Raw genomic sequence first — 17,070 nt, 5'->3', positions numbered from 1 at the left:
GTTGGGAAGAATATAAAAGTACAGTCGCTACCATAACTGAATATTCACCAGGTCATTTATTTTTTAACTTATTATAGTCATGGGCTGATTATAAAAATGTACGTGAATAAACCAGTTTTATATTAATCCAAATCATGTTAAAAAATGATTCAGATTAACAAAAAATAGAATAATTTGCAACCTTATCAATTGGTTACAGATCATAAGTAGGAATCGAGAAGTTTTAATCATTCATAATTTAATACTTACTTATTTGATAATAAAAAATAATAAACTCCTGATTCTAATTAATTTTAAGTATTGTCAGTCAGCTAATATCATAATTTGATTAAATTATACGCTTTTAGTTGATATCAATGAAAAAAAAAATTGTTAAAAAATTGAATTTGTTCGCTATTTTTGTCATTAACTGTACATCCATTCACTTTGCGGCTATCGGAAAGCAGGTAGCTATCGTTTTCATTAAATGGAAAACATCCTAGTTGCCTCGCTGTATCACTGAACTCCGTTGAAAAAGGCACCATTTGTTAAATTAAACAAGGCTGGCGTTAGGCAGCTCTAACAGCATTATCAAAATGATTGCCGAGCGTCATGGCTGTCCCTTACAGAACATCTGGGAGGAACGAGTTATAGATACAATTAATTATTCTAGTATATAGTTGTTTCTTCAAATACTAACATAATATACAATCCCTATTTCCCTTGGTCACGCCATCACGCGTGAACGGCTGGACCGATTTCACTACTTATTTTTTTGTTATGTTTGTTATTGTCAGGAGAAGGTTCTTATGAAATAAAAATAGCGCGAAAAATTAGAAAAGTTAACGAAAATATTAATTTTATATAACTGTCAATTGTTTGAAATAACTGTCAGCGTTTGAAAGAATGCGCGCTGCAAATTCATAGTTAAGACGGGACAACGTCTGTCAGGTCAGCTATTAATCTATACTTATAATAAATCTGTAGAGAGGTCAATTCTGTACATGAAATATATTTCCAAAATAACTATCAGGGGGTGATTAGGGATCGATACTGATACCAAAAATGCAATTAGTTAAATTTTTGTCTGTCTGTCTGTATAACCGTTATAGAAACAAAAACTACTCGACGGATTTTAACGAAACTTGGTACAATTATTTTTCATACTCCTGTGCTGGTTATAGTATACTTTTCATCACGCTACAATTAATAGGAACAGAGCAGTGAAGGGAAATGTTGGGAAAACGGGAGAAGTTACTCCATTTTTTAAGCTTCCGCCGCGTGTGCAACCTTAATGGTTAAAGCTACACAGAAATCATGTATGACGGAAATGTTCTTCTTAAAATTATGTAAAAAATATCCCACGACAGCATATGTCTATCTTTTATGGTTGACTCACAATAACACGTGTAACTCCCGATAGCTTAGTAGTTTGAAGCTTTCTCATTATATTTGTCTACTCTTACGTTTATAACATTCTCAGTCATCCTTAATTAAAAAAGTTTACATTATTAAATATTCCATAAAAAAGAATCAAAGAAATCGGTATAGAAACACCAAAGTTATACATGAAATACGCTAATAATAAGCCATCACGCGTGAATACTGAATCATGCTATAAGGATTATTTTTGTATATATATAAGGTCGCGAACGCACAGGCAAGCGGCTTGCTTGGCACCTAGAGGCTAGCGAATCACCTAGCGAGTAGCTTCGTAAAACGAACATTCTCGAACATTAGCGACCGGCTCCATTTTTTAAGTCCGAAATCCACGCGGGCGAAGCTGCGGGCGGAAGCTAGTACATAATAATAGAGTTTCTTTCTGCATATCGTCTTTGGGTAGTCATCGCTTAGGTAGCTAATGAAAGGCTGGTAGATTAGCTACGTTAGGGCCTTTATCGTCCTCACCGGTGAGGATCGCAACGCGTTCTTCTCTTTAACTTAATTAAGATTATTTTAATTTTTTTTATTATTCTTTCCTGCCAGCCCGAGCTGGCTTTGTTTACTTTGTACTCTTTCAGCTTTGTATGTCCAATATTAAATGTTAGCTCTGTCAAGGTAGCAGTAGTAACTTAGCAGAATTAAATCAAATATATTTTGTGGTAACTAATTAGCAACAAATTATAAAATGTATTTGGTTTAATTCTGCTATGACAAGCTTCAAATGTTTGTAGTTATATAAGCGACTTGATTTAAGTAATAGATATTCTCATATATCTTGACTGATCATAAGTGCAACTATTTTCGCCTACGTGATGAATAAAGCATTTTATTTTATTTTAATATATGTAATATTAGCTGGGCGCGGTCCTCCTCTACTACTGAAAGGGATTAGGTGTATTAGTCCACCACGCTGGCCTAGTATGAATCGGTAGACTTCACACACCCTCGAAATTCCTATAGAGAACTTCTCAGGTATGAGGTCTCCTCACGATGTTTTCCTTCACCGTTAATACTAACATAATCTAATTTAATTTGTTTTTATTACCAACAGTGTTATGGAATTTTATTCTAAAATATATTATAATTAAGTTTTTATTAAAGTAAAGCGTAACTTTATCCCTTGGATCTAGTTCAAGAAGCCGAATTAAATGGATCTACGAATGTTAATCGAATAGTATTTGCTGACGTTGAGTAGTACTTTAATATAATTTAATATTTTATACTAAGTACAGTATGTATAGCATATTATGCTAATGAAATTAAGAAAATTATGAAAGACTTGATTTTCGTTAGAAGTTGTAGGATCTGTCCAGAATCCGCAGAGTTGGATGACATTAGGTTAAAAAATACTATGTCCTGGATTAACTATAGGGCCTTGTTCACCTTGGTCAGCCTTATTCCTTGCCTAAACATTTTGAATCTTAATAAAATATATTTAAAAAAGAGGAAAAGGTTTAGGACATAAACTCTTTACCCACATAAAACCCATTTCCCCTAATGAACAAGCATTCATTAATGAAAAATATAAAGAATAATCTTACATAATCTCACCTTAAGATAAAATGTGCTCAAAATTTCCCGTTTCCGGGAATATATTTCACTTCCCAGGAATTAGGTTAATGTGGAGATAAATCTTTAAGATTTATAAAAAGTCATTTAAGGAAAATTTATATTGGCTTGCTTGGTTTTTATAATGATGAATAATTAAGGATTATAGTATAAGCTTTTGCTTGCCGCTCCGCGCGAAATAGTTTTTCCGGAAAAAAATCTCGGTTTATATTTTCTCGGGATAAATGTAGCCTATGTTCTTCCCAAGGTCTCAAACTATCTCCATACCTAATTTCATCGAAATTGGTTCAGTGGCTAAGCCGTGAAAGGATTACAGACACAGGGGTATTTTCGGATTTATAATATACTTAATGGAAGAAAGGATGCACAGTCTCTTTAGATGTAAGATGCAGATTGTTTTATACTATATTTTTATATTAACTAGTAATTAATTCATGTGTTTTAGGCAAGCGTGGTGGACTAAGGCCCAGTCCCTCTGAGTACTAAAGGAGACCCATGATCAGCTGTGGAACAATATAATACAGGGCTGATATTATCATATGTATAACAAATACTTTTTATAGAATCCACTATATGAAACAAAGAGTATATAAAGCAATCAAAATGTGTCACTATTTAAAGTATTCTAAATACAATTTTAGTTTTAGGTATCACAAATGCAAGGCTCCACTACCACCACCACATCACGAGTACCACCACAATGTCAATTTTGCCGGCAAGCAGTAGAAATTGGGCATGCGTTATTTTATTTCGCTTTAAAATATTTTAGAGCCAAGGTATAATGGGCATTATGTGCCTAAGGACCCGCTTCACACCTTCTGAATAAATATTGCTCATCACATCTATAAACCGACTAAATACAAAAGTCACTTTCTTATATGTGCTCCCAAATAAATGGTTATAAATTGAGCACTATGTATAGTTGTTTAATGTGATAACTTTCAAATAAAATTCTCTTTAAACTTGTGAAACAGGTTAAGAATTTGTCTCAGGGTGGCGAGCGCAATGGGCGCGACGCATTACTTTATAATTCAAAATACTGGATGGTATTTTCACTGTTTGTCCGACGAGCGGCACGTTCATCTCGTCATTCAATTGTAATAAAAAATATATTAAACAGTTTGCTTACATTTTAAATACTTCCATTAGACCGGCGTGTCAAATAAATTTAATAGTTAATATAAAAAAACCGGTAGAATTCTGGATAACGTCTAGATGCAACTTCTTTGTCTATTTCATATTTTAACAAATAATTACTTACTGACAGATTAAGATAATTGATATTTTGAACAGATATTACCAACAAGGAACGATTGGACCAAAAAAATATAAACTAAAAAACAAGGCTTTTACGTCGAAACCCCATAATTATATGGCCATCCATTAAGAGTTAAATAGCAGGTGGCCTAATTGCCGTATTTATCGCTAAAGCAAATAGGCTTTATGACGCTCAACAAAATTAATTTGTGTTTGTATAAATATTTAACGTTTCGTTTCGGAAATATTTTAAATGAAAATTTTGGTAACGTGAGAGATGTCAGAAATAAATTCTTAATAGTTTAAGTAATCTATACATATTTGTCCCGTTTTCTGTCTGTGTATATTGTCGATTTTCTCCAAAAATCTACTAAACGGATTTTATGATATTTGGTATGGAGATAGTTTAAGACCATGGGAAGGTTGTAGTCTACATTCTATCCCGGAAAATATATAGAGGGACTCTTATCCCGGAAAACTTCACGAGGACAAAGCCGCGAGCAAAGGCTAGTATCTGATATTACTTACATAGTATTATACTTTACAATGTATTATATTACCTTAGTGTCCATACTCTGCAGTCGTTATCGAGTGGACAGTAAGTCAGAAAAGGCAGTTTTGTTCTATTGCATAGTTAACTAGATTATTTTATTGTTCTTACTGCTGTTTATCAAACAAGAAAATGCCTTTATAATTTATCTAGATGTGTGAAACTTAGATAGGAAGAAAGTTCGTTTAACATGTTCCAAATCAGTATTAAAAAATTTGGCCGCCTTTGACTAACTACTTTCTCGATTACCACGGCAATATCACTAAGTTATTTAATATATGAACTGCGTTTAAGTCTTAGAATTAAAATAAAATAAAATACTTTATTTATCACGTAGGCGAACAAAGTTGCACTTATCATACATCAAAATAAAAGAATAATTATTATTATTTCTAAATAAAAATAAAATTATTTATGTAACAAAAAATATACCTCAATATTCTGTATACATTTTAAAATTCAGGTCTGTAATTATTTGGTCCTTTGCAAAACAAGCTTTTCCGTAAAACCACAATAATTTTGGACAAGTCAAACGTCCACCCTTGCGGTTAAGGGTCAAATGTAAAAGGAGCAGTAATAAAATATTTTAGACCCATAAATATGTTCTTTCTGCACATTCGTTACCTCGTTTACTACGTTAATCTTATAGACCTTTAAAACGTATTTTTGAATGATCTCTACATGCTTAATTGTAGTAGAACTTAGATCTATTTTTAATGATGCTAAATTACTTTAAATATTTGGTGACAGTCTTCCTTTGTTAAAGCAACGTAGAGAGGAAGTGTTCGAAATTCGATAATATTTCCGTAAACAAGGATAAAGCTTGGCAAACATAGTATAGAATAGGGTTGCCAACTGAAATTTCTCAAATATTCTTTATTTTAGATATTGCAAAAGTTTGTTCAAAAATATTTTTAAAAAATATTTTTTTTTATTTTATTACTAATGTTAGTAAATATTTTAAATCACTATCCCATGTATAAATATAATATGAAACATAAATAATATATGTATATTGTTACGTTAAAAAAATGCATAACTTTGTGATTTTTTTTTCGTATATCTCAGATGGAGTAACTTTGCAATCACTAGAAATAACTTAAGGGTGTTTAGTTTAAAACAATTGCACACTTAGAAGTCTTTATGTAAGATTTTTACCGCAATTTTTATCATGAAACCAACCATAATATGTAATGTGTTTTATAAAAAACATTCAAATGTCCATTTCATCAATTAATTTAATTTAAATATTATATTTTTCTATAATAAATTTTCTAATACAATTATCCATAAATATTAATTACAAATATCACACCACCTGTATGGGAATAGGTGTCAAACCAACACGTTGCTTGTCAGTGGCGTAGTTTTCCATCATCCATTTTTGATGACTTGATTTGAAGCAATTTTCGAGGGTCAATTTGTATCCAACTTGAAATTTCGCTGCGCCTAAACATAGCTGAGTGGTTTTGTGTTTTATGTTTTTCGTCTGAAAATGTAAAATATTTTGAATATTTTATGCTCTATTTGGGTGCTTCCTTGCACTTTATCGTCAGAAAAAATTGTGAATGTATATTTTATATTATATAGTAGCTGGAATATATATACCACTTTTTATATAGTTGGTTGCACAAGTTTTAAATGATAATAATCACAATATATTTTAAAAGTACTCTATATTATTAGCGGAAAAATCAATAATTAATTAAATTCACAGGATATTTTGAGAAAACTTTATATTGTTAATGTCATTTAAGTCACGATATTTGATATTTCCGATAAATGATGAATAATTTATTTAAAAAAAAATCTTATTCCTATTCAAGTAAACTTCATTTTATATAAAATATTCTTCAAATTAAATGAATATTTTAACAAACCTTCTCGTCGTAAATCCATATCTGCGACGAAGACCCGCCACGGCATATAAATAAAGTAATCGAGTTGAGAAAGTAATCTAAACACATGTCATCTCGTCGTATCTCGCCATCTTTCGTGTATACCCAGTACTGAAACATCGATCTCAATATAATATGCTATGAAAAATTTGGTAATACACAAAACAAACACACTAGTACACATCAACCCTTTATCCTCGAAACGGTAGGTAGTGATGCAACCAGGGCATCCACGTTTTGCTATGTGTTCCGTCCCATAATGTAATAGGGGGTCAGCCTATCGCCACATTTAGGACAAATTCTTGACTCCGGGCTAATACCGAACAGAAAAACCCAATATCACTTTGCTCGACCCGGGATTCGAACCTGGGATGCGCATACCAAAAAAAATGCTATCGAGGCAGATATATGAATATCTGCATAAAATAACTAGGGTAACAGTGATATTCAATATAATATGATAAGTAAAGATGCTGTGGAAAAATTGATGATATCTATATCAAAGTTGCATAAAAACTAGAGATCGGGATAATTTGTTAAAAGATGCTTATTGCTTTGATAATGATATATAAATTATATGATTAGTGTAGTTTTTAAAAGAACATGTCATGAGTAACAAAAAGTAATTACTTCACGATTGATACTTATGCGCTCAGGAATCCGGCGAAAATTAGTTTTCATACATTGTAAGTATCATCCAGGCTATCACTTAGCATTAGATGACCCGCTTGCTTATCTTAAGCCGAAAACTACATAGCAAACCACCTCTTTGTTCGTAGTCCTAGTCTACATTGTGGACCGATAAAAATCAGAAAACATGAGAATTAAGTACTAAAAGTCACACCGTCATCTCCATTTTATTACTGGACTACTTTTTATTGGAGGAAAAAATATCCATTCCACCTGATAATGCTCACTGTCGATACTGTGCATTTCCAGAGAACATTTTTACCATGTACGTATTCTTCAGCATCATCATCATCATCAGCCGTATGTCCACTGCTGAACATAGGCTTCCCTAAAGATCTCCAAATCGATCTATTGGAAGCATATGTACGTGTTCAACCTTTAAAAAAGTTTTTTATAGCACGTAGCGGCTCAGCTGCGATTCTAACATTGCCCACATCTATGGGCAACGGTAACCACTAACCATTAGGTGGGTCGTGAACTCATCTGCCTTCAGAACTAATAAAAAAGCGACAATCTCTGCATAGTTTAGGTTACCGAAAGTAGACATAAGTATATTTATAAAACCGGGATAAGTATAATGATTGCTTATGTTTACGCGAATGTTAGACATTAAAATAAAACTATTTACGGATTTTTCGCGATTATTCATAATAATATTTATTTCTTCAGACGTTTCGACGACCAGGATAAGTGCCAAAAAATCTTCCATTTATTGCATAAAATTTGAATCTCAGGGATTAAAAGTTAAACGAATAATTCTAAAATTGAAAGCCATAATTATGTGACGGTAACAGGCATGAAATGAAAAAGTAAATTAATTTTAAAATTTCGCTTCTTTTACCGGCAATCTCAAAGACGCACTTTTACCTTCAGAATATGTTGTGTAATTTTGTGTTTAATACATTTTGTTTTTTACAAATTTACAATTTAATATCGTAAAGCGTCACTTACTTGGTTTCCGCCATGAAAATGGCAAAGCTTTAAATTAACAACCTCTTGTATATTTTGTAAGGAGTTGGCAGAATCCAGACATAAACCGTTGTTAATATTGTATATCTGAAAAAAAATATAGTAACATGATTTTTATAAGTGACTGATCATAACCTCACTGTCTATCAACAGCTTGGTTTTGTTTTCTGAGTAGCTCCAAGTCTAACTTTAATAGATCACCTTTGAAGGGTGATGGAGTCTACCGTATAACCTCAAAGTTTTTATATCGAAGTTAAAATTTGCATTTTACATGGTTGTTTTTTTTGGTAGTTAAATCGAGTGATATTTAATAATACTACACATACGCCTTTTATCCTCTAACGGGTAGGCAGAGGCGCAACTGGTGCGCCCACTTACCCATCCCTATATCAGGCACAAATTCTAGACTCCAGGCTGACAGAGAGTAGAAAATCCTTATATCACTTTGCCCAACCCGGGCTTCAAACCTGAGACCTCATACTACAGTCGTACAGTAATACAACTAAGCCACCAAGGCTGTCAATAATACACAGAGAATCAAAATGTCAGCGGTTCTTTTCCAAATACTGACAGACCACGATATGTCCTTTATACAAGTAACCTTATTTCCCGTTAAGCTATCAATATTTTCAATATTCGTATAATAAAAGGAAATTTTGAGGCGTAGGTGGCTGCCTACGCCTAGGTAACCTCTTTACCAATAAAGATTTGAAGCTTGGATGGGCAGAAAGGATGTTTCTACTTGAAGGATTAGTGGCTATTTATAAATTGAACGTGGAAGCGGCTGTCTTGCACTGATAAAATTATTCGCAAAGAATATTACGGAACCGAATCATTGATCTGAAAATAATTTCGCTACATTTTTTAATAAATTGTGGCGATTATTATTTTGCGGGCTCATTTTATTTTCTGGTGTAAAAAGCGTTATTATCGATGATAAGTTAGTGTATGTAGTGTTTATTTTTATGAATTACTAAATTGAAACAGGGCGATGTCTGTACTATAAATATTAAAGAAAAACCGATATAAGGGGTCTTTATTAGAGCAAGAGAAACCAAATAATTTTTCAATTTTCTCTGTCTATACCTTTGTACATTACGCAAAAAATAATGCATGGAATTGAGCACAATGTACACTGATGTAATGCTAAAGGCGAAATCTTAAATATGAGGTCTAATTTTATTCCGAGTAAATATAAAGCAGTTTTATCCCAATTCTTTTAACACGTGTGGATATGTGAGCAAAAGCTAATGTTATTATAAGGTTAATTAACAAACAAACATTGCGTCCCGTCACCCACGGTACCATTATATCGGCTACTCTTATTGCGTATTCTCCGACAGAAAACACGCGACTCGTAGGACCATCTCAATATGAGGTATTTTCGCTGTTTTGTAATGTAAAGCTATAAATACCAACTTACCTGACCAGAAGCCACGTACGAATCCGGTAATTCCAATTCGGGATATACATTTTCCAAATACCATTGAAACGATTTACAATTCAAACTTTCGCGTAGTTTTTTTCTTTGTGAGACATCGCCGATGTCTTCTCTTTCGTGTCCTAGTCGCTCATAAAAATACTTAGCGTAATCATCCATCCATACCTGCAAAACTATTTTGGTTAAGTAATATATACACTAATATTAGGTAAGTAAAGTTTAAAGTTGGGAATATGTTTGTCGGCAATCTCTGAAAGTATAAAGGTATACTATGCCATAGTAACATAGACTATTTAGAATTTATTTCTTTAACTAAATGTATTTTTTATCAAACATAGGCGCGATTTTCTTATATTATTAATAAATAATAATGAAAGAAGGAATAAAAAAGTTGTTCTTAACAAGATAGCAAAGACATTATTATAAGAAAATTCGGAAAAAGGGATTTGAGTAAATATTTGCTATACAAAATTACAGTATGAAACGTTACCGAGGACATCAAAAGAAATTCTTATCAGATCGAGAATAACCTCCAGAATAAAATATACCTCAGCCAGCCTCATAAAGTTCCTTTTAAACGTCTCCCCTTTAGTTTTATAAGGAAATTTCTTTCTAAAAACATGTCCCACGTGCGAACAAGGCACAATTTCCAATGAGCCACCACACATCCACGTTTTAAAAGACAATTCGAGATTCTCTGCACCCCACACATCGAAACCTTCGTCGTACGCTCCCAATTTTTGGAAATATTCTTTGTCTACTGCGAAAAGACCACCGGATATCGCTGGAGTTTCTATTGGTGCTGCAGCATATCTTCGTTTAGAGATAATGCTGTACGGTACAGCTCTCCACACGAAGTTCAAAGCCCAGTTAAATCCACCTATTTGTAGGTCTTGAACATCTTGGGAAATATACTCAAATGTGTTTTCGTGAATATGATCGACCACCGGACTCACAATTCTTTTTGGGTTTTCAGCAATGCGATCAAGCAGAGGCTCAAGCCAACCTGGGAAATTGAATTGCGTACTTAAAATACTTTTTTTCCATATTTATTTGTCTTTATTATTAAGATCATTGATGACGAGTGAAATATAGGTCATATTGTAAAATGTAATTATATTTACATGTTAGCATTGTAAATAAAGTGTTATCGATTAGTGAAACGAAATCAATATACTTTTGTGTATTTTTTGCTCATTCATCATTAATCTCTAGACTAACTGAATAGAAGTACAACATTTTGAAATATATTTTCTTTAAAGCAGACAAAGGACATTTTTCTCTTATTAATACTTTACTAACTAATATCATAAATTTGTCAATTGGAAAAATATTTGCATGTTTGTTAGAAGTAAACGCAAAAAAGCTAGACGGATTAAGATGAAATTGGGTACACGGATAGACCATATTCCGAATAAACAAATAGGATATTTTTATCCCGGTAATTAGCTTCTATAGATAATAATAAAAAAAATTAATAGTCGTCCGCCGTAGTATATATTTCGCTATATGATATAGTGTTTAAGGGGCTTTTACACCACCTTACACCTGCGTGTAGCATGAAAGACTACACGCAGGTGGACCCTTAAGCAATACCAAGTAGTCAATAAATTTAACTGAATCCAACGTAATTTCAGTTTACATACTAATTTAGAATGTCATCTGACTAGAGGTGGACTAGATCAATTATGCATAAACTAACAACATTTAAATGCACTAGCTGGGAGAATCCCTCCGGATAGCAACCGCTTTACCTATTTCATCCGCCGAACAATTAAACGTTACAGTGCGCTAGCATTGTTTGCTCTGGTTTGAAGGATTTTAAATCTAAATTCCTGAGAATTACGACATGAAGATAAAGAGTACAGTCATCGTACAGTTCTATCTAATCTACATATACTAATATTATAAAGAAGAAAAGTTTCTGAGTTTGTTTGTAAGGGCTAATTTCTGGAATTATTGAACCGATTTTGAAAATTATTTTACCAGTAGGTAGCCGGTAGGCTGCATTACTCTTGAGTGCTGTAGGCTACTTTTTATCCCAGATTTTGTTTAACGCGAGCGGAGCTTTTGGCTAAAGCTATTTAATGTAATTTTGCTATAAGAGATCTACGAGTATTTCGAATATTGGAACAATAGAATTTAATATTGATTGTGAGTATTATTTACCTTTAGCACATTCGCAATGACTGTCCAGAAATAAAATTACCGGAGCATTTGTATACTGAATTCCTAATAATCTCGCCCTTATGAGGCCCTCTCGACGTTTCAGCCGCACCAATGTTACCTTCGGTACGGTCCTGATGTACTCATCTAGTCGTTCTGATAAATGTGCTGCAAATGGCAATAATAAAAATAAAATACTATATGCGATATTCTAAATAAGATTTACTGGTGGTAGGTCTCTATATGTGAGAGTCCGCCTAGGTAGGTACCACCGCAATGTCTATTTCTGCCGACAAGCAGCAGTGTGTAGTCACTGTTGTGTTTCGGTTTGAAGAATATTGTAGCCAGTGTGACTACTGGACATAATAAGACTTAACATCTTATGTGTCAAGATTGTGCAGTGGAATACCAACCAACTTTATAATTAAAGGAGTTTGATGGTGTTTCTACTGTTTATTGGCGGTCAAATCGTTTACCATCAGGCATTGGCAAGATTGTCTCGTCATTCAAAGCAATAAAAAAATATATAACTAGGAATAATAATAAACTTGTGGTACATGCTACAATTAATTTAACCAGATTAAATTGTGTTGTCGAAACAACTTACGCATATCAGAGAAGTCATCAACAAGAATGACATCTTCTAGAAGATATCCTGGTGACCTGTCGAGAACAGAAGTCACCGTCCTTATCAGCGTAGACCATGCTTCGTTATGGAAACATATTATAACCCCCACTTTAGGCAGGTCTCTGGAATAGTTCCTGTACTTACACCTGCAAGTTGGAATTAGATGGGAAAGTATTTAAATCTTTATTTTAGATAATAAATAACTCGAGCTGGTACTTTGGCGAAATCGCAAACCAAAGATATAGTATCCAAACACTTTTATCTATATTATTATTAGTTACTAGTTTTACCTGCGGCTCTGTTAAAATCCCATTCCAAAACATAATTTGGCTGCGGGAAAAAAAAAAGTAAAGGATAGTGCAGCTCTCCATTAGTGATAGAATTTTCAGAATTGCATCCGTGGCTAAGTCTTAAGTGATGCAGGGGCCCCTCTACATCCGAACTTGCTAACAAACCTCTACTTAATATTGATTTAGACAACATTCTACATAGAGAATATTTTGCGATAATTTTTACCTGCTACTTATCGGATCAAAAGGCATATTTCATTCTAAAACCGGACCTATTGACAAACCTTTTGGGCGTTATTATGATTCTAATATAAATAATTTCTTACCATTCATCTCTCGGATCCATAAGAGACCGATTCATCGGAATTAGATCACTCACGAACTCATTGAAAGCATGTTCCCTCCATCCCTTACTTATTAATTGCTTTATGTACGTGCGTAGATCCTTTTCTAGAATAACCGGTCTGCCATCTATACCTAAGGATTTTCCTTTTTCATTATTGCAAGCATAAATTTTAAATAATAATACTTGAAAGCGATTATAAATTACTTGAGTGTTTTCTGTCATTGGATTTTAACTAGATTATTTCATCCACGAAGACGCTCCCCACCACTTTTTGAGAGGGGGTGTAGAAGGGTGTCGCGGGGTAAGGGGACTGCTCCAAGCACTTTTCTCGACGTTAGCTATCGTGGTGCGCGTGCGTACGTATGTTGCTCACAGATGTGTAAGGGATTAGGGAGAATACTGAGGTGTATCTTTGTGAATGGAATAATATATCAACACAAACAAAATAAATTAGACTCCAATCGCCATTTGATTATAAAAATATGTTTCAAATTAACTAGTGTCATTTCATAAAATTAATTTCACACCCTTTTAATTACACGAAATATAAAATTATCGCGACAAAATTAATATCATTGAATGTACACATTTTAATCGCATAAATCCAAAATAAGGTAATAAATTAAACAAATTGCATGTTGCAGATTGCTTTGTGTAGTTAATTACATGCCTCGTGGAAACGAAACCAATAAATGAAACAGACCGACAAACGTAGATATTGCAATAATGCATATTATCAGGCTTTATGGCGTATGAAAAATAAACGAAACCATATATTTATTAACGTTTTTGATGATGTGTAATTAATTTGTTTTATGGACGTGTTCGTAGTCATTGTTTATATTTATATAAAGGCTGTAAAACTTCAGGGGAATTCAGGTGGTAAATTTTACTATCACTTCACCGATTTATGCCTGATGAAATATCTGAACATATTGGTAAACTATAATACAAGGATAAATAGTACACCTTAAGCTAAGAAATAAACTTAAGTAAAATGGTCTAGCTCCATTATTAAGGGCATTTTCTAGGGTTCGAATAACTAACCAACTTATTTGTGTATCATGCTGTTGATAATAAAATCTATCTTGCAACACCTTGCCGATATTGTCATATATCAAGTGCTTTTCAAATTTGCAAACCATTTAGGAATATCTCACACATGAATGAATAAACTAAAACGTATAAAGTTAGGACTGATTTTCGTATTTTCGGATGAATTTTATTAAACCACTAACCTGGAGGAAAGTCAAATCCTTTTATCATAGATAACTTTTCTTCTATTGATAACAATGTATTAACAGCAGGAAAATGTTGCCAAACTAAAAATTACAAAAATTATTTAATTTTAATATAGCTAAAAATAAATTATTCAACTATTAGGAGTGTCCTGGGTTTTGAATTCACTGTGTTTAAATTGCTACCTTCAAATAAAACTACGGAATAGAAGACGTACTATCCATTCCAAATCTTAGAAAATGATGGTGACATCTGACGTAGCAGACAGTTTTAATTTCAAACCATTCATTCACACGGAGATTCAGTCTTAAATCAGCGGTTAAACGCCCTTAATTCATCATCATCATCATCATCATCATCATCAGCCACATAAAGTCCACTGCTGAACATAGGCCTTGCCTAAACATTTCCAGACGGACCTGTCGAAAGCGGCCAGCATCCAGCATGATCCTGCTACCTTTATCAAGTCGTCTGTCCACCTTGCAGAAACAAAAATACCCTTAATTATTACCCTTAAAGTCCGATGAGGACGCATTAGCATTCCTTTTAACTCTAAACTTATTCAAAGCCACCTGATACAACTCTTCATCACTCATTTTCGACTTATGTTCCCTCTCGATTGTAATTAGGGACACAAACCACATAACGACAACAACTATTAACACTTTAATTGCTTTCTTCAACATTTTCTTGACACGTCTACTTCAATAACTGAAGTCGTACTGGAGAACACTCGTTCAAACAATTTCAGGAAACAAACAGTGAAGTACTAAGAAAACATTGTTTAATGGTTATCACACAGAAGACGGGCGGGAGCGAGTAATTTAGTTCTAAGCTCGGGAGAATAAGAAATAACACAATACTGGAAGTGTTTAAGGTTTTTATCGTAGGAGTCTTAAGTTGTCAATATTATCTTCGTTCTTGGCTAAGGAAATGTAAGCCTTATGCTCAAGATTAAAATGATATGTGCGATAATATTCGTGGCTTGGGAAACGATAATTTCAATTAGACGAAAAATCTTTAATATTATATCTTTAATCATCATTATCATCATCAGCTCAGCCGCAAGATGTCCAACTCTAAACGTGACGTGTCTTCCCCAAAGATTTCCAGATCAACCTACTGGAAGTGGCCTGCATCCAGCGACCTCCAGCGAATTTTGTTAGGTCATCGTTCCACGTCGTGGGTGGACGATATATATTTAATATTAGTGTTTCAACTTGTCGACGTAGCACACAACACTTTCTCAATAAGATGTAAATAAACATTAAGTTCCCACAACAAAGGAACAAGTAACAGCGCACAATTCTAAATATTTACTTACGCAAGTCATCATTCTTGATCGTAAGTTCAGTGTTCGAAACGACAATTATTCGCAAGTGTTTGTTCATAAACATCGTATGCATAATTAATTATTATTATATTTACGCCTTCGAAGTGTCTCGGTGGAGCTGAGATTTTGAGTTCGAATCACAGTTTAGGCAAAGTGGCAGTGTTTTTCTGCTCAAAATCAGCCCGGAATTTAGAATTTGTGTCCGATTTGGTGATCGGATCGCCTTCTATCACATCATGGGACGGCATATACACGGCGAAATGGCACTATTTGCAATTCAGCGTATCGCTGCGGAAATAAAAGCATGATTATGGGTGTGTGTGTGTGTCTTCTTCCAGCAGAGGTATGCTGTAGATATTTCTCAAAAGCTAAAAGAGTCATCTCTATATAAGTACTAAGTTATAAGTTTTGCGTTGAATATGAATTATTTATAATATCACCTATAATGTCAATACATTACATTGTACAATGTTAAAATTATGATTTACTATGTTGACACAGGAACTGAATTTTTTATGTTGATATAGTTGACTTAATTTAAATAGTGTTGAACTTACCGGTAATTTAGAAGTATACGTTTAAATATTTAAAATAATTATCGCCATAATGTCTTGTATATATATTCTAGTTAGTAAGCCTTTATTAACAAATAAATTGATTAGGTCTATTTGTATTCCAAGATTTTTTTTCTAATTCGTAATGTTATCTTCTCTTTTTAAAATGTTAGCATTCGTGTAACGTTCAGGGGGATTTTAAAAAGACTTTCCCTTCCTTAATTAAATCCTTCCCTTTGAAAAACCTTCATTACACTCATTACTTGCACGATACCTTGAAACACTTCAAAAACAAACTGCTAAACGATATCGAACTTTATAACTATACACAAAAGACTGATCACTTCAAAACACGTACACAATATAGGCAAATTAATTTTGCTTTCGCGGTACAAGTCGGTGACAAAAAATGGTCTCTTTAGATTTACTTAACAGAGCTCGTCGTTAAAATAAATTGGGGTTAAGGTGGGTAAATACTAAAGTTAACGAGGTACATCGGAATGAATAAAATAGAAGTGAATTAGGTAAATTGATTACCTTTATACATCAGTGGGATTACGCTTCTAGGTTTCCTCTGAATCTTACAAATAAAGCATTCTTTTGTGGAATAGTGAGGTGCGGTACAAAGAAATTGTCTTGTTTTCAATTTAAAACCTTTTGTAGTAAATAAAGTTATCCCGAAGAATCTTCACTGAAGAAATACCTGGCATTATCAAAA

The 17,070-nt window shown here is 33.3% G+C and overlaps 1 protein-coding gene and 1 long non-coding RNA gene across 2 annotated transcripts; both read right to left on the bottom strand.

The window, feature by feature from the left end:
- Nucleotides 1–6,105: 6,105 nt before the first annotated feature.
- LOC119189334 lies at nt 6,106–8,440 on the bottom strand. Its single transcript, XR_005112342.1, has 3 exons — nt 8,338–8,440; nt 6,679–6,807; nt 6,106–6,287 (listed from the first exon to the last, which is right to left on the bottom strand). It is a non-coding gene; the product is annotated as an uncharacterized LOC119189334 (long non-coding RNA).
- Nucleotides 8,441–8,491: 51 nt separating this feature from the next.
- LOC115440016 (putative polypeptide N-acetylgalactosaminyltransferase 9) lies at nt 8,492–15,172 on the bottom strand. The gene is made up of 8 exons (XM_037438475.1): nt 14,977–15,172; nt 14,465–14,548; nt 13,207–13,357; nt 12,570–12,736; nt 11,966–12,130; nt 10,345–10,802; nt 9,779–9,961; nt 8,492–8,575 (listed from the first exon to the last, which is right to left on the bottom strand). The coding sequence occupies exons 1-8, from the start codon at nt 15,149–15,151 to the stop codon at nt 8,492–8,494; spliced, it is 1,467 nt and encodes a 488-aa protein (XP_037294372.1). The 5' UTR covers nt 15,152–15,172.
- Nucleotides 15,173–17,070: the final 1,898 nt, after the last annotated feature.

The sequence above is a fragment of the Manduca sexta genome, chromosome 14, assembly GCF_014839805.1.
Source record: "Manduca sexta isolate Smith_Timp_Sample1 chromosome 14, JHU_Msex_v1.0, whole genome shotgun sequence".
NCBI classification, from domain to species: domain Eukaryota; kingdom Metazoa; phylum Arthropoda; class Insecta; order Lepidoptera; family Sphingidae; genus Manduca; species Manduca sexta.
The sequence above is the reverse complement of the archived record's forward strand: the minus strand, read 5'-3'. Positions and strand labels throughout refer to the sequence as shown.

Bases quoted from the DNA above. Each gene is read 5' to 3' on its own strand.
- LOC115440016 (XM_037438475.1), bottom strand. From the start codon at position 15,151: ATGTTGAAGAAAGCAATTAAAGTGTTAATAGTTGTTGTCGTTATGTGG. The intron at 13,358-14,464 runs GTTAGTGGTTTA...GAAAATCCTTAG, and splicing joins AGGATTTGACTTTCCTCCAG to GTATAGATGGCAGACCGGTT. The intron at 9,962-10,344 runs GTATATTTTATT...ATAGTTTTGCAG, and splicing joins ACTTTATGAGGCTGGCTGAG to GTATGGATGGATGATTACGC.